This window comes from Oncorhynchus tshawytscha, linkage group LG19, assembly GCF_018296145.1.
Source record: "Oncorhynchus tshawytscha isolate Ot180627B linkage group LG19, Otsh_v2.0, whole genome shotgun sequence".
NCBI lineage: Eukaryota > Metazoa > Chordata > Actinopteri > Salmoniformes > Salmonidae > Oncorhynchus > Oncorhynchus tshawytscha.
In genome coordinates, this window is record NC_056447.1 from 41,177,357 (window position 1) to 41,204,171 (window position 26,815).

General features: G+C 43.0%; 2 protein-coding genes and 1 pseudogene across 3 annotated transcripts in view; 2 read left to right on the plus strand and 1 right to left on the minus strand.

Annotated features, from left to right (window-relative positions):
• Nucleotides 1-748: 748 nt before the first annotated feature.
• LOC112218771 (V-type proton ATPase subunit E 1) lies at nt 749-5,736 on the plus strand. The gene is made up of 9 exons (XM_024379893.2): nt 749-979; nt 1,977-2,042; nt 2,122-2,231; nt 3,399-3,465; nt 3,580-3,669; nt 3,806-3,874; nt 4,038-4,132; nt 4,761-4,848; nt 5,083-5,736. Exons 1-9 carry the CDS (start codon nt 947-949, stop codon nt 5,143-5,145), a joined length of 681 nt encoding a protein of 226 aa, XP_024235661.1. The 5' UTR covers nt 749-946; the 3' UTR covers nt 5,146-5,736.
• Nucleotides 5,737-5,924: 188 nt separating this feature from the next.
• Nucleotides 5,925-11,579, minus strand: LOC112219005 (annotated as a pseudogene).
• A 4,067-nt stretch (nt 11,580-15,646) lies between these two features.
• LOC112218773 (cat eye syndrome critical region protein 2) overlaps nt 15,647-26,815 on the plus strand; it is a 49,678-nt gene continuing 38,509 nt past the window's right edge. The window contains exon 1 of one of the 2 annotated variants that reach the window (XM_024379895.2): nt 15,647-15,970. In XM_024379895.2, the coding sequence (XP_024235663.1) occupies nt 15,851-15,970 (120 nt within the window). In that variant the 5' untranslated portion in view covers nt 15,647-15,850. The remainder of the gene's footprint in view (nt 15,971-26,815) is intronic. The other variant, XM_024379894.2, reaches the window with a different exon arrangement.

Consider the following 26,815-nt stretch of genomic DNA (forward strand, 5'->3'; position numbering starts at 1 on the left):
AAGATTTTGAAAGTATGTTGACAGTCCAATCAAGGCTACTGTACATATAACGTGATTTGACGTCAATTTATCTGTGGCCAATGACTTTGAGCCTTCTTGGATAGGCACTTCTAATGTAACTCTATGGCAGCACCAAGGGGCTATTTTCGAGGTGTAACATTAGACCTTTTGGTGACGTAGCATCCGCATGAGTGACAAAACACTGAGCCAATCACGGCGCAACGCTCCGTGTTTTCTGCTGGCTTGCACCACCACCACAGAAAGCACTGAGCTAGGCTGAAACACCTGCATTTTGGAGCTGCCTTACTCAAGAAAACAAAAAAGAAACCATGTTTGTATGCAGCTTATTAACTCAATTATGTTTGTTTTTTTTACACTGTTTGCAAACTGATATGTGAATACGTATTAATTTCAAAATAACATGCAAAACAGGCAAGCATTTGCTAAAAATGTGGGGCTCATCCCTGAATAACAGGTCGCCACTGGTGGTGTCCCATCCTTTCAGGTTGTTGGTCTGAGGTAGGACTAATAGATTGAAATAGTGGAGTAGGATGGGGTTATTTTTTTCTTTTATTTTTAAAACAAGTTGTGAGTGTCGTGTTAGATGGTAGGGTATTTGTTTATTTATTTTTTCAAGCTAAGTATAAAGGAGTTGTACTCCAGTCTAGTAGGTGGCGGTAATGCAACATTTATTGGATGCCAACCGCCGTTAAAACCTCATCAAAGAAGAAGTAAACCGACCCTTGTTGTGAACGCGCAGTTCTCTGTCACCCAGTCAGCTGACATTCAGTGCCAGTTTGTTGCTTGTCATTAGGCCCATGTTTTTACGTCGTGTATGAGCAACTGAAAATCTATTTAGTCAAATCAAGTAGCTGATTATTATTAGTCAGTTGTTTTTTAGCTACCTTTTATTAGTAAGCAAAAAACAACAACTGAAGACCCAGCCATGGCGCTCAGTGATGCCGACGTACAGAAACAGGTAACATTATCTTGCTTGCTAAAGCTAGCTGTCTAGTTAGCTTTTTTAGCTAGCTAAGTTTTGCTAACACAAACTATTATAAAGTAGAAAAGGTCATCTGTGTGCTTTCTTTTTAGTTGGCTATGCTAACATGTCTGCTTTGTGAGATATACAGTTAGCTATATATTTGTCAGCTCTCACCAAAGAGCTACTATAGTTCGATGCATCATGGCACTTCCCCTTATGATTCAAAATGTATCTAACTGTCCAGTGTTTCCAGATTTCTATGAAATATGATCTATAATTAACTACAATATGAGTGAAATTGTTTTCCTTCACAAAAAATGTATTTAGTATGTTAAAAAGCAGCTTTTATGTGTGGGCATAACGTTACTCCAACAACAGAATGATGTGTGCTTATACTTTACATTTACATTTTTTTTATATGTAGACCGTTGATTGGCAGCTCATCATCTATGAGGAAATAACTTTTTGAAACGGTCTATTTAGATACAAGTTTGAAGTTTTTTTTTTTAAACTTTTTTTTTTCTTCTCCCAATTCATGCTTTGGCCACATACGAGTATAGGATGAGTCAAACTTTATTTGGATATGAGTTAACAGAATATTCACCTCTAAAAGTGAGATTTTCACTGGACAATTAGGCCTAGTTTAATTTAGCAAGTTAGAGAACAAGCTAATTAATTGGTGCTTTCTATGCATATCAACCCACTCTAATTCATGAGTAGATTAGTTTGCCATGCCAGTAATTTGCTTTGCCTTGATATATTGTGCCTCTGGGTTTTTGTGTTGGAAAGGCACTTTGGGAATCAATAATGCCCCCCTGCCTAATGTTTTAGAGTGCATTATATGAAAGATGGCATACAGGCAACAATGTACTGCGTCTAGGCATAGCTAGTTAAAAAATGTGCCTTTGGGACCTATGACGGTGGATTCCTCACTTGTTCATGAAAAAATTAGTTATACACACTTCTTCATCCCCTGTTTCTCCTTGGACAGATCAAGCATATGATGGCCTTCATTGAACAGGAAGCCAATGAGAAAGCAGAAGAAATTGATGCAAAGGTAATACTCTCCCTTCTAACCTGCAAGTCTGGTAAAGGTACTGTACAAAATGTTAACAAATTTGTGTCTGCTCCTAAAGGCAGAAGAGGAGTTCAACATTGAGAAGGGCCGTCTGGTGCAGACACAAAGGCTCAAGATCATGGAGTACTATGAGAAAAAAGAAAAGCAGATCGACCAGCAGAAGAAAATGTGAGTTTTTTTCCCCCGTTATATCCCAGCAGTTGAAGTGAATTCTTCTCAGCTGAATGGGACATACTCTTCATAATATATTTTCTGGAGGCAGATCCTAATTTAAACAGTGTGACATTTTGGCAATTACTACTTCTTCTTACTCAGAGTCAGATGAACTCATTGATATGTCTCTGCGTGCAGTTTGAAAGTGCGCGATGACTGGAAGTCTACAGGAACAGCTAGCATGCTAGTATGCTAACTACAAAATGACACCGTAACATCACTATTCTGCCCTACCAAGCAAAAAGCAGTGGTGGAAAAAGTACCCAATTTTCATACTCGAGTAATAGTGTAGAGATAGCTTAACAGAAAATGACTCAAGTGAAAGTCATCCAGTAATATACTACTTGAGTAAAAGTATTTGATTTTAAATATACTTAAGTATCAAAAGTAAATGTAATTTCAAAAATATACTAAAGTACCAAAAGGTCAAGTATACATTTTTTTAAATTCCTTATGGAAAACCAGACGGCACGGTTTCTTGATTTTTAAAAATGTTAAATTCACGGATAGTCAGGGGCACACTCCAACACTCGCATAGTTTAAAAATGAAGTGTTTGTGTTTAATGAGTCCATCAAATCAGAGGCAATAGGAATGAGCCAGGATGTTCTCTTGAAAAGTGTGTGAATTTGACCATTTTTCTGTCCTGTTAAGCATTCAAAAGTACTTTTGGGTGTCAGGGAAAATGTATGGAGTAAAAATTACATTCTTTTCTTTAGGAATGTAGTGGAGTAAAAGTTGTCAAAATATAAATAGTAAAGTACAGATACCCCCAAAAAATGACTTAAGTAGTACTTTAAGTATTTTCACTTATTTACCTTGGTTTCACAGTAACTTTATGCACTTAATGCTAACATGACCCCCATTTTCTCCAAAACACAATACAATATAGGCAGGATACTTGTCCACTTGATTAAGCATGTATTTAATGTAGCAAAAATGATATTAACTCATTTTCAACCAAATGAGCAGTTTTTTTACCTTCTTGGTAGAGCAGTATTCTTCCCTTTTCCACCATAATTTGTTCTCTCCATGTTGTCCTGTCCAAACCATGTGTTGTGCCTCCCATTGATAAGAGTACTTGACTGCCAGTCTGCCACTTAATATTTGCCTTCTCCACACAGTCAGATGTCCAACCTGATGAACCTGGCTCGACTGAAGGTGCTGAAAGCTCGTGATGACATGATTTCGGTTAGTGGCGGCTTTCCTACAATTATCTGACCACATTAAATGTTTCGCCTATCAACAACATTTTAGATTTCTTGTTGCGAGTGATGTCTGACTCTTTCTCTTTCTGTGTGTCAGGATCTGCTAACTGAGGCTCGTCAGAGGCTGGCTAACATTGCCAAGGACCCGGCGAGGTACCCTGCCTTGTTGGAGGGGCTAGTTCTGCAGGTAGTCTTTCTGTGCGCTCAGGAGTAATCCGACTCATTGAGGCTGACAGAAGTTTGCCGTGCCGCTAATACTCACTGTCATGCAATGAACCATGGCTACTATATGTGGTCTAATTATGTCCGGACTTCAATTTCAGGGATTCTACCAACTGCTGGAGCCCAAAGTGATAATTCGCTGCCGGCAGCAGGACATTGCCATGGTGCAGGTCAGTGTTATGTTATGTTATTAGGGATACCTTGTTGAGTCACTTCAATTCTTTGCCATTGTCTGTGTATCATGACTGATTTCAGCTTGTATTATGACTTGAATTGGCCTACTTGTGTTTGAGAAAATTTGGATTCATTCACAATTTGGTTTTCACCATACAGGCTGCTGTTCAGAAAAATATCCCCATCTATAAAGCTGCTGTGAAGAGCAAAATTGAAGTCGGCATTGACCAAGACCGGCACCTTTCACCAGACATGTATGAGATTCCTTTTCATTTCACATTAATTGTGGCTAAACAAAGAGCACATCAATGACTAAGAGGTACAATAACAACCCAACAACCAGGATGCTAAAATGGGAGTCAGGTAGCCTAGTAGTTAAGAGCGTTGGGCCAGTAAAAGAAAGGTCGCTGGTTTGAATCCCCGAGCCGGCAAGGTGGAAAGAATCTGCCGTTTTTGCCCTTGAGCAAGGCAGTTAACCACCAACAACAACAACTGCTCCCGGGTGCCGACGATGCTGAAGTTGATTAAGGCCGCCCCCTGCACCTCTCTGATTAAAGTGTTGGGTTAAATGCGGAAGACACATTTCAGTTGAATGCATTGTTGTTCAACAGACTAGATATCCCCATATCCCCAACAGACTAGATATCCCCTAAAATAGAGTGCATATATTTGTATTCGGCACATTAGCAATGCAAAGGAATGGGAGAGATTACATCTACTTTACTGTTATGTTAAAATGGTTTTACATCTGTTTTTGAACGTTAACTTTATCACACTGTGCAAATTAGGTCTATCCATGTGATTGATTGAGATAAGAGGACATAAGCAAGCTATAGTGGTCCTTCAGCGAGTGACTGACCTGTATGATTCTGGTGTCCACAGCTCTGGAGGTATTGAGATGTACAACGCTAATGGGAAGATCAAGGTAGCCAACACCCTGGAGAGCAGGCTAGACCTCATGGCCCAGCAGGTACAGTATTGACATATTAGGCAGAAGAGGAGGGGTTAGGAATCACAATAGAAATACCCCAAACACTAACCCAAGTATGTCACATGTACTCCAACAGGATGAGGTTGATTTGAATCTGCTTGATCTTATCTACCTTAATATCCTTTGTAAGCTCGGTTGATGAGTACTCTGTATCCTGAGTAGTACCGGGACAGCTAGGTATTCACTTTGACCTCTCTGTTTGTTCTCTGACAGATGATGCCTGAGGTCAGAACGGCTCTGTTCGGTGCCAACCCGAACCGTAAGTTTTTGGACTAAAAGATGGTGATGCTGTTGGAGACAAAGGTTAAGGGATCATTGGAAGTGTTACTGCGAACAAGTCTCTCATTTGGGCTGGATATGTTGAAAGTTGAGCAGAGCCTAAGAACACCCTTTCTCTGATCTTCCCAACTTTAAGCACTTATCTATATGATCTTCCAAAGTAAGAAACTGTTTTATGAGACCCGATGTGAGGGAGAATGTGTGTTGTCTGGTGTTAAGGGTAGGTGGCTTTCACAAGTGTTTTATACTACCTCCTCAGTTTACCACTGCTCCCCTCCCATCACTAAGGGTTGTCTGATTGTCCCCTTACTTTCCCTTAAGGAATAATCAAGTTATTTTTGTTTACTTTAAGGTGTCCAAACACCTAACAGGGTGGCTGCCGCTGTATTCCTTTTGATGTTTGTGTGTATTTTGTGTGTTGAGTGGGAACATATTGGAATGGAGAATGAATGTCTTTTGTTGTTACTTACCCATGTGATTAACAATACATATGCAACAAAGAAACATGAATATTCACTGTTTGTACACAGATTGTTCATTCAATTCAGATGTTCTCCAATGAAGAATAAAATGGTTATTCCAACCCTATCATAAAATGTATAAAACAAAATGCTTTCATTGCCACCTAGTGGACTTAATCCAAAGTGCGTTGGCAAGAACCTGGTACTTTTTTTAATGGATCTTATCATAGGCTATACTAAGTTGTACATCAAACTAACATCTGCTGAATTCCAAAATGTGTAAGATAAATGCAAGATGTTTAGGATGAGACTCCATCAGAAGAAATAAGGCTTTATTTGCATAATTTTTATAGTTTACATGACATGTAATTCAAAGATGCATTGAAAAAGGTTAAGCTAACAGTTACAGCTAGCTCTGAAGAGGTTTGCTTCTGAGCCTGAGTTGTGGAGGACAGGAAGGTAAGACTTCTGGGTGCAGGCCCAACAGTCTTAACCTGTAGGAGAGGAGCCTGGCTGTTCAGTGGGTTACAGTACAGAGACTAGGATTAAAGCATTAACAGGAGGAGTCCAAGATTACAACTCTGGAATCACGGATGGGAAAGAAACTCACTGGGGAGGAAAGCCAATGTGGAGGTTGTCCTTTTTCATGAAACGAAAAGGATCTCTGTGAAAGGTGGACCAATTGCTTTGAATTGCCAGACACATTTTAGACTTCTCATGGCAGTGTAGTCAGCATTATACAACATTAGTAAATAAAATGTTTGATAGTTTAAAAACAAATGTTGATGGATTTGTCACTTAAAGTGCTTTTGTCAAACCATGATAGCTTGGTAACTTCCTTAGTGATGGCAAAGTCAAGGAGCCTTTGCATAAGAACCATGGAGAGTAATCTCTCCCTCAATTCACTGCTGAATGAAGCAGTATGTTTTGTATAGTAAGGGACACTGACACGCTGCTGCTATCCCAGTAGCCCTAGCAACTGCTCTCCTACACCCAGGAAGTAGACCCCCTGTGCGATGCCAGAGAGGGGGTCGATGACCAGTGCGCGACTAGTTGCCCCCTTGAGGAATGTTGCTGGGCCCTTTACTCCAGATCCTCGTATGGAAGTGTGAGAAACCTGCTGTCAACCAAAGGTTAGCACATACATATTGGAGAAATGTGTGTTTTATGGTGCAAGCCTTACCGTGTGCAGTCAACAATACCACGGTATGTGTCCTCCCCCTTCTGCAAGGTCTGTATACGAGTCTTTATGACTGCCAACAAACACACACACTGAAACCAATGTAAACTCCACTGCGCTTAAAGTACAGACAAATTGGATATCATGCTCTGGGATTGCAGAGTTATTGATAATGTATTTCATACCATTGTAATTGGTATAATTGAATTGTAATCTGCTAATCAAATTAAATAGCCTTTGCAATCCCAACCCAACACAGGAATCAGCCCTTACAAACTGCTCCTGTATGACATCTACAGATTAGATGGTCTTATTGTGAACATTAACATTTAGGACTGAATGACATGCACTGCTACTGAATACAGTGGTTTATCTCTCCTTTATGGGGCTCCCCCAGCCCTTCCGTGCCTCTCTCTCTCACCGTCAAGTGGTGTGACAGCTACAGCTGCCACTGATACGGCTGTGCAGCCTGCTGTGAAGGACTGCAGGAAGGGGGCCCACTCCTGCAAGTCTCCATGACTACTCGGCCCTTCCCAGCGTGTTCAGGTTGGTGAACAGCGGGAAGTAGATCATAGAGAAAGGAAAATCCCTGGAATACGAAAAGAATGCAGGCATGTTTCAGTCGGCCCACAGCTAGATTCAGCCTGCCAGACATACAATAACTGCAGTAACCTATTGATTTATGTTGGCCTTGATTAGCCAGGGTGCCAGACCACACATACAGTAAGTACTGTATATATGTAAAAGACAAACGTATCAACAGAAATACAAAATATTGAACGGAGCGATGCAATATGTGGTATATGTAAATCAGGCAGCCTTTACAAGAAGTAAATCAAAGTCTTTGCCACAAACTAATCACCAGTAATGAGTCAAATCAGGCCTGACAGTGAGTCTAGCAGGTTCAATCAGTTCAGGATTACGTCATTCCGAACTGAACAAGAGAAATGTGTGTGTGTGCTTCACAGGAGGCTGCTGAGGGGAGGACAGGTCATATTGATGTACGGAACGGCGCGAATGGCATCTAACACCTGGAACCATGTGTTTAATGTACAGTATTTGATACCGTTCCACTGATTCCGCCCCAGCCATTACCACGAGCCCATCCTCCCCAATTACGGGGCCTCAACCTCCTGTTGTGTGCTTGTACCACAGGGAGTGATTGAGTGTGTGCGTGTGGTGTGTGTTTGTTTGACACGTACAATTTGAATAATATCATTCTTTCCTTTAGCTTTTCACTTTCTATGCTATTTGCCTATGTGGATTTGCCAGAGGCAGAGAGAGAGACAGAGTGTCACACCTCATCAGTGTGGCTCCTGCTCCCCGGTAGAGGCCTGGCAGGCCGCGTGTCTTCAGTAGCTCCAGGGTAATACGGACGGCAGGGGTCCGAGGTGGAGGTGGAGGTGCAGGCTGGGCTGGAGGAGATGGACCAGGAGCTGGACCAGAAGCTGCAGTGTGTGCTTGGACCACTCTGCTTATGTCAGCTGTCACACACACACATCACATCAGTGCCAAAAAACTTCAGCAGCAGTCTGAGATGTGGTTGGCCTAAGGACAAACGGTTCACAGAACTCAACCAACCTTCCTGCGTCCTGCAAATGGATCTTGAGCATCTCCATGGGTGTGGTCACTATCATCTGGCAGGTCCCCGCCCCACATCCTGCCAGTATCTCCCCCCACAGGGGCAACTTCCTGTGAGCCAAATGACAGGGTTAACAGACTAATAAATAGACACATAGCAATAATAACAATAATGGCACCACCCCTGATAAAATGAGACAGTTTACTGTAGCAATAGCACCTTAGTCCGTCTGACTTTATTACATGAACGTTATGTTAACTTGATGGATAAAAAAGTACTCTAAGGTATGTAAATGTATGTTTCAGTTAAATAGTTAAAAGTGCAAGTGCTGTGCTAGGACAAAAAGTTAGTTTCCCGTCCTTGGAGAGCTTCTGTCTGAAGATATCATTTGCTGCCAGTTTAATGGCATTCTCTGGTGTGACGAGTGAGATTCACTGCTGCACCTGCGGAAAAAATAGTAATGGATTATAACAACACAATCTACAGTTAACGTCATTAAAAAAACGTCCCCTGCACTTTCATATAGTTAGCTCTAGGCTAGTTAATAACTCTAGGTGCTCAATACTTTCAAAGGGTATAATACATGGTTTATGGCAGTAATTTCAATTTAGGCCGTGTCAGCTACACTCAACACAGAATTGTGCATTACATTAATCCAGGGAAATAGTACCTCGATATATCCCAAAGTAGCCTTCCATCTTTACTGTCTTCGTCAAACAGTCCAGCCTTCACATCAAAAGGAGAAGTATTCAGGTAAAAATCAGTTTGGGGGAACTTTCTGATATATTCATGAAATATCTTATAAATCAAATCAAACTTTATTTGTCACATGCACCAAATACAACAAGTGTAGCCTTTACTGTGAAATGCTTACTTACAAGCCCTTGACCAACAGTGCAGCTTAAGAGGAAGAACATATTTACCATGTAAATTAATATAAAAAGTAACACAATAAGAATAACAATAACGAGGCTATATACAGGGGGCACCGGTACCAAGTCAGTGTGTGGGGGTACAGGCTTGTTCAGGTAATCTGTACATGTAGGTGGGGACGAAGTGACTATGCATAGATAACAAACAAACAGCCAGTAGCAGCAGTGTACAAAAGGGAGGGTCAAAGTAAATTGTCTGGTGGTGATTTTATGAGTTGTTCAGCAGTCTAATGGCTTGGGGGTAGAAGCTGTTGAGGAGCCTTTTGGTCCTAGACTTGGTGCTCCGGTACCACTTGCCATGCGATAGCAGAGAAAAACAGTCTATAACTTGGGTGACTGGAGGGCTTTGGGCTTTTCTCTGACACCGCCTAGTATATAGGTCCTGGATGGCAGGAAGCTTGGCCCCAGTGATGTACTGGGCTGTTTGCACTAACCTCTGTAGCGCCTTATGGTCAGATGTCGAGCAGTGATGCAACCGGTCAGGATGCTCTTAATGGTGCAGCTGTAGAAATTTTTGAGGATCTGGGGACCCATGCCAAATATTTTCAGTCTCCTGAGGGGAAAAGGTTTTGTTGTGCCCTCTTCACGACATTTAACTGATGCTTATTGACCATGCATAAACAATGAATAGCATTTAGTAATTTGCTTTTCCTTACAATACAGTGTCTCGTCAATCTTAACAAAACCCTACATCACAGAATGTTGGTTGTTCAGCACCACTTAAACACAGCTACACACTACAAACATAATTGATGGACACTTTCCTTTAAAGTTAGAATCATTAATTTAATCAATAAGCTCAGGGATGGGCCTGTAGAAATGTAACCACTCTTAAATTAATAGACAGCACTATGGATGCAAGGACTGACCATCCATTATACTGTTTACATTGTTTACAAACAGAGTAAAACAGGTTTATATATTTGGGTTCTGATGGGGTACAACAGTTGAACTAAGCTCATGAGGCATTTCTAAGTTATATTCTCCAAGAATCAATAGGTATATATCATTCATTTATAAGTCCAAAAATAGATGTTTCAACTAAGGATTCTAACTTGAATTGGTTCACATTTGGTTCACAGTTTGATTTTCCATTGATTTGATTAAACTTCATTAGCAGCTACTAGATTGTTACTTAATTAAAAGACCATGAGTAGTCAGGATGCCAAAGGATCACTCCTGTGCCAACCAGTAACTCACTTCACCAATGTAAATATAGGCTCAATGCCCACTCAACGCTATGATGCCATAGTGTGTACAGATGTATAGAGATAGACAGTTGTCTGTACTAGACAACCAGTAGAGCCAAGCATGTCAATAACTAGGACTATAGAGTCAAGAATTGATTATTTTCCCTGTCTGATTTCTTGTGGAAGCCACTCAGTATTGTAGTGCTCACCAAAACAGCACCAAATACTTGTTTTGAATGCAAATGTTCAAAAACACATTTGACCTAATCTGCCCTCAGTTTAGTCTGATTACTTGAAAACAATTACTGTGTGCATGAGTCAAAACAGAACTATTCTCTCTTTCATCCAGTTCAATAAACTGTACTTGATTTACTTTTTTTATTTACTTTTTTATTTTATTGTGTGAACAAAGTAAAAGAGGAACCAAGCCAGGGCAGTAGGTCATCACTACTTACCACACTCACAAAGTAATAAACAATTTATCTTCCTAAAATGTGAATTTCAACCTAACCTTAACACTAACCTTAACTACACTGCTAATGTTATGCCTAACCTTAAATACAATTTTACAAAAGCTCATTTTGGTTTTCATTCATTTTTACGTAATAGCCAATTTGGACTTTTTGGCTACGGGAAAACAAGGCAGTACTCACATTCCGGTGTGGACTCGGGCACCCTGCTGGTCCTGTAGGCGGGTCTTGGCCCGATCATTACGAAACACACAGCTCACACCCACCAGCCCTGTCACGCCCCCATTAATCAGCTTAGCAGGGAGGCTGCGGAGGAGGGAAACACGCACATACACCCACGAAAGCAGCCAGAGTGACACAAATCCATGCATAAACACAGAGGAACACAGGCACACACACACATGGAAAAACACAGACATAAACAATTTGTAAATGGAAATGCTGGCATAGGGCAACACAAAATGTTTCCTCCTTTCATATTATTGTTAGATTGAATCCTCCAGGTTATAGGTGAAGAGATATATTGCAATGGGGGTTACCTAACTTTCTGCTCAGCCATCCTGTCTCTCATTGGGCTCCAGGCCCACTTCGGTTTCCTTCCTCCTCCTTCTCCCATCGGCACAGCAGCTCAGCCCAAAGGTGTTATCACCACTACTGTACCCTTACCGACCCATCTGTCTCCAGCACAAATGCAACTTGCCACCTATATGGTATCAATGTGGTGTCTGTTCTTCCACGGTGGGGAACCAATAGGGTTCCTCTCCCCTGTATTTTGTGGCACCCACCACCTGAGCTTAACCGGTGTCCTCTGGCCATAGCTCTGCTGTGCCTCACAGGAATACCAGTGGTCTCTGTCTGTTCCAATAGAGCAAGGCCACACCAATGACAAGGGTCAGGTTACCTTTTCTCATACCTCAGTATCATACAGAGGTCCTATTTATCTCTTTGTAAACTCTCTGAACTGCAGGGACAACTCTTTATGGCAATAGTTGTTCAGAGTATTGCAGAGGATTGAATGTCCACACACTGAATAAGAATTTTGACCATAGATCTTATGATTGAAGGCCATCTTGGTCATTCATTAGCCGGGTCCCAGATCTGTTTGCGCCATCATGCCACTCCATTCCACTCCTTGTTATGTTGGCATAGGACAAGGAACAGCAAGGAGTGGAAGGTCAGCACAAATACATCCGGTACCCAAGTAGGTCATTCATAATTCTGAGGCAGAATGTCCTGTGGCTCACACACAGAAAAAGAACATCTTTAGTTTCTCTAATCTTATTGCTAAAAGGGATAAGATGATTTGAGCTACCAAGGAGGGCAAAACTGAAAGATGACAAGCTTACCAGTTTCCTTTAGCTGTGTTTTAGATCCACCATTTCCAAAGGACGGAACAGAGATTCAATGTGAACTTGTAAAATTGGTTTGACAAATTTTTTCTGCTAACAATAATTGTCAGAAGCTGGTCTGTTATTATGCACAATATTACCCAAGCCGTAAAATCGACATCAGGTGTTCCCACCTACCCTCTTCTCCTCTTGTCCCCTTTCTTCCATTCTTATTTTTTATCTCCTTATTTCCTTCTCAGCTCCCTAATTAATCTCTCTTAATCTCCCCACCTTCCTTCCCCTTCTGTCTTTTTTTACCACTGTAAACCATCTCTCTACCCTCGCTTCTCTCCTCCTTTGAAAAAAGAATGAATTCACCTTTCTCCATCTCTCACCTTTGTTTTGACACCATTCTCTTGATTTCTCCTCAGTTCTTATCTTCCACCACAACCATCCTCCTAACCGTTCCTCTGGATCCCTTTCATCTTACAGCTGTCTTTTCTAGTGCCCAGTCAGTCACATTCTGCACATGCCTTTCACTGAGCCGCTCTGTGAAACTTTCTTTCAGCTCCGTTCCATTCACACTAGTCCCCTGCCAAAAACGCAGACAAGAGTCTTTACCCCATGCCAACTTCAACACCCCCCCAAACCCCAACTGCTTCAAACTGCACCAGATCATCCAGCTCAGACAACATAGCTCATTTTTGTCTGAAAAATAGGTTTTTATCATGAGAAAGACAGCAGTGGGGAACTTACCCCTGTCAGTGCATCCCACTAGCAGGATCATGCTGTCCACTTTCCTTTCACTTCAACAATGTGTGCAGCAATGGTAGTCAAGCAGCACAAGCTCCACCCTGCTCTGCTCCAACTATCTGATTTATATGAGTATTGATTTTTAGTATTGATTTATGTTAATGGGACTACAACTTCTGACATTGATAATTAGTCACATCAATGGCAAATACTTGCATCCCAGCAGTAGTTTTTCATAAAAGTAAATATCACTTTTACACAAACATTTCTTATTTTGTGTTACAATCTGTTGTCACATTACAGTACAAAGAAAAATGTAAAAAGGGCATAACTTGCAAGAGAAAAATATAAACTGATAGAATAATTGTTCTTATCTTTTGGAGTGGTACAAAGGTCAGAGTGACTGTAAAACAGGTGGAAACAGGCGTACATTCTACATGCAGAGACAGACTGGACTAAATGTTCACTGCCATAACAACACAGGGCTTACCAACCCTGTTATTGCCTGTCTTTATGTTTGCTATCTCATTATCTAGGCCTATTGTGTTTATTTTCTTCCACAATGAAAAGGTTGTTTTACAAAGAGTGGAAGCATTATGGATGGTATTTTTGTGGAGAGGAGGACTTTCAGAAAGCACCAATGAGAGAGCGGCTCTCACACCCCAGTTGTTGAAGTGGGTAAATGTGGCCCCCAGACTACCTGGTGTCAGGTTACAAACCCTGGACTCCCCTTAACTCCAGATGGAGAGGATTTTGTAGTCTGTGATTATGTAAGGTATTTGTATTCCAAATATCCTATGTTAGGCCATATTGAGACAATGAGTCCTGTCTCAAAAACTTGCCAAGTGTTTCCAGAGGATCAATGGAAAAAAATCAACACTGACAATGTTGTGGGTATGATATTGACCAACCTAGGGTTGGATGCATAATCCATCCAAACTTTTGCTCTTGCCTTAGATTCACAAAGTCCTATAAGAGCACCCTTCCAGACAGTACTCAGAATAGTCTAATACAGTACTTACACACTAATGTCCCTTGCCACTAGAGTGCTTCCACAATCATCTATGTATATATTATATTTATGTATATTCTTTATTATTAATTGTATTATTTTCATTTCACTTTGACCAGCGTTGTTGGAGCATAATTACCCTGTAATTACACCTGCAACCCTTTACATGTGACTATTAAACTTCTAATCTAACCTAATTGTGCAAAGAAACGTGTGATGACAAAGATCATGCTCACTGAGGTGACTCATTGATTTTCATCATACATGGTCTTTTAATCTTAAAATGATGGTCAACCTATTTTAGGACAAAGCTAGTGGGCTGCATGAAATGGTATTGGATAGTCTTTATGAGGCACACACATTGGAGTTGTGAATGGATGTTCTGAAATAGTCTGGAGCCTGGATCATTGAACAACTTCCATGTTCTAAAATGAGTAAGGCTACCTAAGCTCGACCACAGCCACACTGGACAACAGGCAGTCGGGATTTGTCTGTCTCCTAGCAACATGGCAGCACTGAAGGGGCACAGCAGCTCCCAGGGGACCTAAGCCTATCAAAATATCGACAGCACTGTGATAGCTGTCCACCGACTAGCCCCGAGGTGACTGCTCAATCAACCCCAGCCCTAATAGAATACAGATAGGTTCAATCAAAGGGCAGTTTCCATTTGCTAGTGAATATGTCAATATAGAAAATGTTGATAAACAGAATGTTGTAGTCCGGGAAATTGCATGATTGCTGTTTCTCTTCTTTCCATTGTCAAGCTTTTACGAATTGTGTAGCCTACATAAATGGTGAATTATAGTATGTTATTTTGGTAGTCCATTAAGATAGCCGCCCATTAATGACAGTTCAGAGAAACAAAATGACAGTGTCTAAGGCCAGTTGTCATCACCGCACACAACCTCTCCCCTGTTCATGCGCTTTCCTCTTTCTGCGATGGGGGGAGCCACAGCTTTACATATTAAACGTAAACCCTTGTTGGAGATTGCCGTTACAAAACAAATATATTCTAAACATTTTCCTCGGTTTTCAAGCTAATACAGCTACACTTAACTGTGGTTTTATATAAACTACAAGTTTAAATATAAAGGCTAATTGCTAGCCTATAATAAGAGTTCAATAAGGATATTATTACCTAACTCATCATAACTGATCCAGGGAGGAAAAAAGAAAAGAAACATCCAACAAACAGTGGTCACGTTTAATCCAGTGTAAATGCCCTGCACTTACTTTCTTCAACTCTTGAAGACGCGCAACAGAAGAAGCGCACACAATTTTTATGTATATACCGTAGAAGCGCTTTTGCAAGACCGTTCTGAATTCACGAGCATTCCCTTTAAATGGGGACTGGTCTATCAGTCGAGGTGGTGATGGCCGCATCGTAAACAAAACAAAGAAACCGGCTAATCAAATTTTCGTATCAATATACTTTAATTTGAGTATAATTACATGTAAACAAATAGGTTAATGGGTACCATAAATGCTTAGTGACTAAGCATTTATGATACCCAGGATTTTGTATATTTAAATACACGGCGTAAGTAGCTAACTGAACACCCCTCCTCGAGCCACGCTGGTAGCGCCACCCCATCTGTTCAGCGCTTGTGAAATTCTGATTGAAACAGATTGTAGCAAGCGCTCTCCGACCTGGGTTGCAATGGCAACTGACTGGATGGAACATCAACAGCAACTTTTGTCCTATTTTTAAGGAATTAACGAGATTTTACACTGATACCTTGAGGAAATTATTTCTAATGTGAGAAACAAAGTTATACAATTTAAGGTCCGAAAATGTTCCAGGGATGTACAATTTCTGTGGAAGAGATCCAGTCTTGGTGGGAAGTCCCCGCCATAGCTCATTTCTGTTCGCTGTTCAGGACGGCATTCAACCTACCAGACTTTGAAATTGAGGTAAAGAAGTTCTCGAAATTACATGTAGATATTTGGGAGATTTTGTTTTCTATTTTTGGACTGCTAAATTTCAATTTCCTTCGTATTTGGCTAATAGAATTTGTTTTGTAGGGTAGTTGAGAACTAGCTAGCTCACGTTAGCTAGCTAGCTAATCTATTCAGAACTTATCTGTGTTTATTTAACGCTAGCCAAGTTAGCTGCTAACTAGTTAGCTAGTAAGCTACTAGCTAAGCCAGAACGTTTGAAAAACAGTTAAGTCCCAGTTGAAATAAACGGTAGTTTAATTTCATGATATAAATACGATTACTTTGTTGCTATAACAAGCAATGCAGTTAACGTCAGCTAACAAGTGACGTGTGTTGTATTTTGATAGTTCTTGCCAGCCCAAACAGAACCATGTGGTGTGAACCGTTTGTTTTCATTTGGTGAAATCTTCGCTCGTGTTTACAGCCATCCAGTCATAGTAAATCGCACGTCTTTGTCCAAATGTTACCTAGCTAACTTACCGTTTATAGTTTGAAACAACATGTTAATTATATCACCATAAATAGCTCGAAGTTATAACGTTAGCTAGTTCTGTAACTTATAACGTTAATTGATTAGAGCGTTGACGTTACTCACAATTTCAAAAGAAATCACACGTGAATAAAGGCTGCTTGTAGTTTTATCTTGCTCCCCTTTGATCCACTGATGCCATGTTTTCATCAAGTTCATGACGAGAGTTTCGAATTAATTGTCTAGCATGCTATCTGGACGGGGTAGTCAGGGTAACATTTGTCATTCTGGCATTTTCATTCGCTCGAATGTTTTAACGTTACTATTATGAAGCAGTCGTTCAAATGCTTGTTTTATGTGAAGCTAAAATAAGTGTACATTGGAGTCGGTGCATGGGGGGGCTGTCTAAGCTTCACCTCTAGTTTATAGTAAAGTTGGTATTGTGTTTTTTTTCCGCTAGCGATATCATGATGCAAACGTCTCGATTCTGTAGAACTCGGGTTTGATCGATCTGCACCGTTTAGTTTTACGCGGGTGCGCGTGAATTATTGTATCGATCTTTAACCGGGTCACTAGACACAGATTACATGTGCTGCCACTGTATCTGATTTCAAGAAACATTTTATTTGATGGATTGCCTAATCCGTGACGCATATCAGTAACGAAATCTATGATAATGAGATTTAATAGCATATTGGTCCTGCGCAAATGCTCACCATAAACCCACCGATTTGACGTCTTAATCGGGCGCACTCTTGGTTGTCCAAGGTCACACTTCTATTGTGCTCTAGTCAATAATAAAGTAGAAGGTAGGCTATATATCTGAATAAATGTTAAAGCTCTTCAATTTATTGATATAGCCAATGACTTCTACATCTGTAAATATAATTTGAAGTGGTGAAAATGTACCTACCTACATTTCAGAAATGCTATTGGGATTATGTAAGAGGTAGTGTGTACATACTGAAATCTGTAATTTTGTCACTCTTAATTGCTAGATGACAATCTCTTGTTTCCCAGTTTATAAAGAATCAAGCTCTCTCTTGTGTAATTATGCAATGGATGATGATAATACAAATCTAAGCCTAGACTGATCAAATGTCATTGTCACATCTTCACAGACCAGGGTAGTATAAGCCTTGGACTACATGATCTCACTCTCAACTGAACCAATTTTCATTGCATCACGTTACATTATGTTTAGGGGCTCTGACATTTGGACATTACGAATTGCATTTTTCTTTATTGAACCTCTGTTCAAGCAAGGTTAGTCTGAAAATCTTACACAGGTAGGCTATTTATACACTGGCCCAAATGGAACTGAGCTGAAAGGTTGCCAGTTTTCCTCACTATTTGGGACAAACTAAGCCCCATCAGTGAATTGTGGCCCTGGATGATCTTATGTGCTTCATTACCTGGCCTGTAATGGAACAGAGCTTAGTGGATGGTACTGTTGTTCCTCGTTTGGTTTGTGCTTAGCCCTAATGTGTGCTCTTAAACGACTGTGCTGAAAAAATCAGATGGCTTGTTAGTAAATAGCACACAAATCCAGGTCTAAGAGGATCTAGTGTCTTTGATGTGGCCTTGCCTGGGATGTGATCATATGACCGCGCCAGAGTAAATGATCAGCTCAGATGAAGGCCTGTGTTTCACTGGACAGAGAAAGAAAGCGCTTTAGGAGATCACCTCAAGCTCTTTCTGTAGTCACCAGCATGTGTATACATATGTAGCCTAAATCAACTGTTGCTCAGACCATACTAGATTTTCCTTTAAGGAGCTAATTATATATATTTTAGCCTTTTAGGGCCATTTCTCTGATGCAAGATCTAGTTTATAAGGCTCATTATATCTCTGTGAAGCCTTGAGGATATGTGGCTATACAGCTAGGATGTTCTAACCATGTTTGACCTGTTTGGATCAACTCCATAGTTCACAGTAGGTTTGAGGACAGAGGGGTTCCTCTGAATGATTCCTCCTGGGGCTCAGTGAACACTGGTGCTCTGTGTTTAGGCAGGAGGGGGGAATCTTGTCAAACGTTTTTATTTTGCATTCATGCTGCATACCATGAGATACCATGGTTTCACCAAGCAGACCTACAGTGACATGGATTCAGAACACCGTTGTCTCAATAAGTAGTCTAACACACACCTATTTTGGATTGAAATAGCCTATTTCTCTGAAATTCAATATTTGCCAGTCTCACCAAACTTCTAGAAGTTGATTAACATTATTTTATATAGAAGATGTAGCCAGACTGTTTCTTTGAACTCTACCACCAAAAATCTTAGATACTGATTTCCTGTGTTTGTACTTGTGCTCTGTCTGTGTCTTGGTGGCACTTAGCTCTGTGCAGTGTGAGCATTGAGGTTGGGTTTCCTAAGAGTTGGGTTGGAGCGATGCTGGAAGTGGCTGTCATTCCCCTGACAGAATGGTCTTTCCTCTGGTATCGAGCGCCCAGGTGATTTGGGTTGAGCCTGGTCGCAGTGTCAACATTACATGACATTCTCTCCGTCCAGCATTGTGGACACAACGATGCATGTCTCACTGGACGGACAGGAGGGTCAACATTGTGGCCACTGAGAGCTTCAACCAGCTGTCCCTGACACATTCATTGGGTGTTGTTAATCTTCTATTCTGGTTTTGTCCCCAGGTGTCAGAATTGGCAGATGGGAGGAAAGGGTATGCTAGCCTCTGAGTAATGCACTTCTTGTGTAGAGAGGATATAAAGAACAGTTTTATTTGTTACCAGTGTCATCTCTTCAGAGGAAATTATCAGCATGCTAGAGAGGCAAACATGTAAGGATTGACTTGAAGAATGTATGTTACGCCCTTTGCTTTAGCTCCGCATGGCTCTAATATCTTGTCTCTTGGTCATAAAGCTGTTGGTAGCGAGAGCTCAGGATGGAGGGAATGGTTCAGTGGGCAGAGTTCACTGTGGCTTTTTTTCAGGAGCCCCTTTATGAATGTCACAGAGCCAAACTTTTGTACTTTGTGAAACCGCTACCAACTGGATATTAACAAACCCAGTGATCCAGTGGGAAGGTGGTGTTGTCGAGCGGCTCTTTTCTTTTTCGGGCCACTGTTCCGGTGGCTGATAATGGAGATTTTCTTGGCAAGTTCACACAACGGCTCCTTGCACATTGTTCCCCTGTTACACTTCACTGTCGCTCCCAGTCTCCCCTGGCCGGAGGGAGAGGGACTCTGCAGGAAGAGGCCCCAGCCAACCTGGCCGTCCCCCTGCTTCTTTGTCTCCATGGAGGCACACTTGATTTCCTGGCAATGTGGCTGTGAAATGAGCCCTGAAGTCCCAGACTCCAGGCATTCTGAGCCTCCTCTGAAACCTCCAGAATGTGCCCTCCACCCCCAGAACTGCCAACCTGAGCCCAACATTCTACTTGAGATATGTGTCGTGCTGGTGTTTAGTGCAGCTTGTCTGATTCCATACATCTTCATCTGCTGTCTGATATCTGGAGAGCAGCAGAGAAATTGGGCTCTTTCTGGGGCCATTTATTAAACTTAAGACAGGCATAATGACCGGGTACTAATATGCATTGAGGGTGACTCTATTTAAGAGCTGGGTTGACGAAGCCAGTCTGCAGGGCTGGATGCGGATGTAATGTAAATCTGGTGCTATCTGCACTGATGATGCACTGAAACGGGTCCTGGTCACTATGGAGCCAACCAACCTACCTGGAGCCAACTCTACCTGTAGAGAAGATCCCTCAGCACTTGACCTGGCAGTTCTCAACAAACTGAAATGAACAGGGAACCTAGTATGTTGCTTATTGTCCTGAAGCCATTGAAAGTATTTCACTCCAATGACTTCCAACGCCTACTTTTAATCCAACTCCCGCCTCCATATTGTACTGATTGCTCATCACGTCCCCGTGACAGCCAGCCCTCCTCTCGTTCTTAGGGAGTCTCCCCGACCAACTTGGGTTGTGATGTTCAGTGTGCCAGTGCTGAATAGCCTTTATTCATCCAGCCCCCAGAGCGGTGCTACTCCAGCCCTGGCATCACCATGACTAAATCCCAGATGGTGGCTCTTTCTTTGCCTTCCCCCTGGAGGGTGGAGGTGCTGCTGACTGGGTGCTGCTGCAGCCTTTCTGGACTGGGGGGGGGGGCTTCTATTCTTCCCAGGCCTGCGCCTGATTTGTAAAAGAAGATTTAGTCCTATTAGATCTGGCAGAATGGGGAGCTGAGTGAGCAAGGCCTCTTGACTAAAAGTAAATGGATTAGGGAGAAGGATCTATAGTGGTTTGGGATGTTCCCCAAGTTTAGACAGGGCCCTCTGGTACCCACTAATTCACTGTGTGGATTATATGTCAGAGACGGGCAGCACGCTTTAGCTAAATCCTGCTGAGTCTGTGTTGAATTGGGGGCATTGATCTGAAAGGGGCCGTCCTCAGCGGAGCTCCTGGGGTTTTTGGGAGGAAGTGAACATTGGCTGTGGGATCTGCGCTGTCAATAAAGGAAGGGTCAGCGGGCCATGTTGCAGCCAGCGCAACGCTGCATCTTGAAAAGGATAAGTGGTTGCTGCGTTCATCCTGAATATCTTTACCTTTTAACCCTGGCCTGCACAACTCTTTTGTCAGCCCCAAAAGGAGAAAGGACCCCCCACACACACAACAACAATGAGCCTTTCATCAGCCCAGTTTGTTTTATAATATTATATTGCCGAATCCTCCACCCGGAGTTCTCCCTTAGCTCTGCTGCGCTACACACCACAAACTCTCCCAGCACAACCCTCCACTGCTCATCCTATCAAAGTGTCACACATGCGAACCTCACATGGCCATGTTGGCTAACCCCAAGCCCAATCTTTTTCACACCCTGCTGTCACCCCTCAAGGTTGTGGATCCCTCATAAATACACACATTCTTAGTCCTTCACATGCACTATGCCTCTCTAACTACCAAACCCAGGCACATTGTAAGAGCTGACTCTCCCCTCCCCCAGCTGTGATTGACAAGTGAAGCAGCAGTACATGCATCAGATGGTTTCACATGGGGAGCTGGGGGGTGGGGGGCACATACACTGGGGTTTGTTTCAGCCAACTCTATTGTTGCTGCTCCCCATGGCTCCCTCTCTCTGTCTCCAGTCTGGGGACGGCCTCTACCCTAACTGGTCTGCTCTTTCAAGGGCTCACCTTATTTTGGCTTGTAGAGAAGAACGAACAGAGTAGAGGGTACTTTCTTATGAGCTTCTGAGAATCAGGTCTTGTCTAGGGGGATTCCTTGAAAGCCAGCTAACAACCTAAGGCAAACTAATATGTATTTAGTGCGGCTGGCAGACGTGTTTACATCCCAGTCTCAGTACAGTGTGATGCAACATAACACTTTGAGCAGGTAAGAGCGGGGTGGGAAATATGGTGTTCTGAGCATTGGGGAGAGTGTGTGCAAGTGGAGAGTGTGTGAGGAGGGGGGGCATTAACCAGCGGGAGTGTCACCCCACAGACTCAGACTGGGAGAGGGGGGGTTACTGTTTGTGTGGGAGGTGCAGATTGGGTGAGACTTGAGGGACCTGAGGCTAAGGGAGGAGGAGATGGTGTATATGGGCAAAAGCTCGAGTGCTTAGAGGGTGTAGTCAGTCTGAAACAAAGACTCAGTCAGATACACCTGTTGGGTCTTAGCAGTTGTTAGTTGGAGTACTTATCGCCTGTTTTGTAAAGGGCTCTTCGAAATGGTTCTGTCAAGCATGCCCTTCTCTGTGATATGTTTTGAATAGTCAGTGTTCCCCTGTCTTTAGTAGGCAACATAATGTTCCTTATGCAAGTTTTTTTTCTGTACTGTTGTTTTTAGTTTCTCATTCCCGCTCTCCTGTCTCACCGTTCTGTTGTCTCTGCTTTTGTGCATTCTCTGTGCCAAACTCATGTTGCTGCACTTCTAGTCCCACCCCTGCTCTCCCATTTGCCTCGTGGTGTTTTCCCCAGCTCATTGCGCACTCGGGTTATAGCTATCAGGGATCCTTGGGACGTACCTAACCGTAACCATTTTAAATTTCAATGAGGTGACATCAGTTGGACGTCCCAAGGGTCCCTCCTCCAACCACCACATTGGTCAAACAGTTTTTTCCTCTGTAGGGCCAGCAGGCTAAATGTTAATGGGCCGTGTGTGTTGGTGTAGGATGTGTGATATGGTTGGGAAATGAGACCACTGGGTTGTCAGCGTAAAGCAGGAAACTCTAGCTCTGAGAGGAAGTGTATGTGTTTACCCGTGTGGCTGTGGAGGAATGAGGCTGCTCGCCTCCCATCTCCTGTGCTTAATGATCCTCACCCAGGGGGCTCTTGTGTCTGCACGGCAGTGAGCTCAGCCCGGGAAGGATCTGTCGAACTTCAGTCTCCCAAGCCCAGCCCCCTCTCTCCCCTCGCCAGCACAGCCAACTGTCACACCTGGCCGACTGGCCGTGACATTGAGACTGCAATGACATTGAGACTGCAATGAAACACAGCTGGCTCTCCTACTTGAGTGACCATGGGAATCAGCAGTTGCTATGTGTGTGCCTCCTTGTTTTCCCTGTGTTGTATGACGCTGTAGATTACCAATGGCAAAGTGGTAGATGGGTCCTTTACTAGGTGTCGCCTAATGGGAATCCTAATAAATACAATCAAGATTCACATGTAAACAGTTTTGTCGTTGTTGTTTTCAGGGGCCAAATGGAGACCATAACCAGGTAGCACAGAGGCCATCATGTATTGAATATGTCAGAATGTGGCCCCAGGGTTTCACAGCAGTAAGTGCGAGATGGGCGATCCTATCACCAGAGCTCCAACCAACTCACTATGCATCCAGATAGGTGGTATGCAGGCATCCAACTTATTTATCGATCTTTGGTTCTTCTCAAGGTCAGGTATGAGACTGTATCTCAATGCTCTCTGGAGCAAATGCATGGCACATCCTGAGGATGCGAGGGCGTCTTCCTGTGTTATGGTGTGCCTTGCTACGTGTCGCGTGGGAGGGGAGGTTTGAGTGTTGTTGTCAATTGATGGCTCCTGTAGGAGCCATGTAAGAGGAGGAGTGGGAAGGTAAGTGAGAATAGCCTTCACACAATGAAGGCAGGCCTCCCAACCTCCTCCCTCTAACTGCCTGCTTGAACCCCTCCTGGAGCTGTTAATGGCATTGGCATGGAAAGTATCTGCAGTGAGGCTCTGCAGAGAAGCCAGCCCTGATAACATGGCCTCCATGCGTCTGCTGGAGCTCTGGAGCCATCAGATACAGCCCCAGTGACAGGACTTATCACACAAGGCCACACATTGTCGTTGGGACACGAGCATTGATTGGGAGAACTGGGCGCTTTTCTTATATCTTCAAATGCATCCGCCAGTCTACTCAGACTCTTCTGTTGACTGTCTTGTAGAATCACTGACTGAGCATGTGTTCTGTTTTCTTTGTAGCGTGGCTCTATGGTGAATGCTTTAAATGAGCAGTGGCCTTTGACACTGGGCCTCCCTGGCTCTACCTGGGTTATCTGCTGGCCTGCTGAGCGAGGAGCTCTGGGACCTTTGTGCACACATTCAATCAACCTGCTGTGTTAACCCACCACAGAGGCTCTGTTTACGTAATCATCAGCAAATGTTTGTGAATTGTGTGGGTGTTTTTTCTCTTGACGCAAGAGGCTCATGGCTGCAGCACACAAACTGAAGTCCATTCCTTTGAATGGTAATTGGCCCATCGTTGAGTGAAAATATGTCCTGTGTTAGTCAGAGCCATTGACATTGTGTAACAAAGGACATGTCAATGGCTCTGCTGACTGTAACACGGGACATATTTTCAGTCAACAATGGGCCAATCCCATATTATGGCAGTTTTGACACCAGTGATTTGCTCATGGCAGAGCTTAGGGGTTCCTCTGCTGTGGGTCATAATGCCAGAAGCCAACCTCTGACCCTGTATTCCAAGTGTGACGCTGCAAGCGACACCTGAGGCATAGCCACACACACACACTGGCCAGCTACCCTACCGTAGCAAGCTACAGCAAAGCCTTTGACAGTGCTAAAGGGGTTGAAGGTGCACTTTAGAGGATGTGACACACCCTTGACTGAGCATTGACTCACCTTCCAATCATCCTTCAAGCATTTGACTCCCCTAAGGAGTGTTTACCAGGCTGCTTTGTCAAGTTTTAGTTCCTTGGTGATAAGTCTGTCAACCCTTTGATTTGGATTGTTGACAAAGATGGACAGGCATATCTTTGTCTTATCCATGTTCTATCTGTACCATGTGCAGATCATTGGGTTGACCTAGTGTAAGTGGTTCCTTGGGGTGTAGAGCGTGTTTTTGCTGTGTGTTTGATCCCAGCAGTTTGAGCTCCTTGCAGGAGAGCTCCAGCTGCAGTGTGTGTCCCTCATCACGGCCCTTAAAACACACTCCACTTGATTAACGGTGAGCCCACAGAGGGATCGTCGTCACACTGAAGAAAGGGCACACACCCCACACTAATTCCCTTTCCTTTGCCATCTGAGCTGCCGAGTGGCACTTCAAAGGTGGAGTGGGATGGTGTTAATCCAGGACTGCTCTGCTGGGCTGGGCCCTGGCTCCCCCGGACGGCCCCAGGTTTGAAGTGTGATCAAAGTGCAGTCTGCCACTGATAGATGGGGCCCAGGGGCTTGCTGTCATGGGACCAGGAAGTGCCAGGGAGCGTGACACAGGATCTCCGTGTCCCCCTGTTGACGGAAGGAGGGGGACCAGATTAGAACCAAAAGTCCTCATGTTAACCTACAGTACACACACGGACACAGACTTACATTCACAACAAGCCTACACACTCATACACTCCCTCTCTCTCTCGTTTCCAAGGCTACACACAGATATGTTTTTGTTATCCTACATGTACATATGTACAGTGGGGCAAAAAAGTATTTAGTCAGCCACCAATTGTGCAAGTTCTCCCACTTAAAAAGATGAGAGGCCTGTAATTTTCATCATAGGTACACTTCAACTATGACAGACCAAATGAGGAAAAAAAATCCAGAAAATCACATTGTAGGATTTTAAAATTAATTTATTAGCTAATTATGGTGGAAAATAAGTATTTGGTCACCTACAAACAAGCAAGATTTCTGGCTCTCACAAACCTGTAACTTCTTCTTTAATAGGTTCCTCTGTCCTCCACTCGTTACCTGTATTAATGGCACCTGTTTGAACTTGTTATCAGTATAAAAGACACCTGTCCACAACGTCAAACAGTCACACTCCAAACTCCACTATGGCCAAGACCAAAGAGCTGTCAAAGGACACCAGAAACAAAATTGTAGACCTGCACCAGGCTGGGAAGACTGAATCTGCAATAGGTAAGCAGCTTGGTTTGAAGAAATCAACCGTGGGAGCAATTATTAGGAAATGTAAGACATACAAGACCACTGGTAATCTCCCTCGATCTGGGGCTCCATGCAAGATCTCACCCCGTGGGGTCAAAATGATCACAAGAATGGTGAGCAAAAATCCCAGAACCACACGGGGGGACCTAGTGAATGACCTGCAGAGAGCTGGGACCAAAGTAACAAAACCTACCATCAGTAACACACTACGCCACCAGGGACTCAAATCCTGCAGTGCCAGACGTGTCCCCCTGCTTAAGCCAGTACGTGTCCAGGCCCGTCTGAAGTTTGCTAGAGAGCATTTGGATGATCCAGAAGAAGATTGGGAGAATGTCATATGGTCAGATGAAACCAAAATATAACTTTTTGGTAAAAACTCAACTCGTTGTGTTTGGAGGACAAAGAATGCTGAGTTGCATCCAAAGAACACCATACCTACTGTGAAGCATGGGGGAGGAAACGTCATGCTTTGGGGCTGTTTTTCTGCAAAGGGACCAGGACGACTGATCGTTGTAAAGTAAAGAATGAATAGGGCCATGTATCGTGAGATTTTGAGTGGAAACCTCCTTCCATCAGCAAGGGCATTGAAGATGAAACGTGGCTGGGTCTTTCAGCTTGAAAATGATCCCAAACACACCGCCCGGGCAACGAAGGAGTGGCTTCGTAAGAAGCATTTCAAGGTCCTGGAGTGGCCTAGCCAGTCTCCAGATCTCAACCCCATAGAAAATCTTTGGAGGGAGTTGAAAGTCTGTGTTGCCCAGCAACAGCCCCAAAACCTCACTGCTCTAGAGGAGATCTGCATGTAGGAATGGGCCAAAATACCAGCAACAGTGTGTGAAAACCTTGTGAAGACTTACAGAAAACGTTTGACCTCTGTCATCGCCAACAAAGGGTATATAACAAAGTATTGAGAAACTTTTGTTATTGACCAAATACTTATTTTTCCACCATAATTTGCAAATAAATTCATAAAAAATCCTACAATGTGATTTTCTGGATTTTTTTCCCCCCTCATTTTGTCTGTCATAGTTGAAGT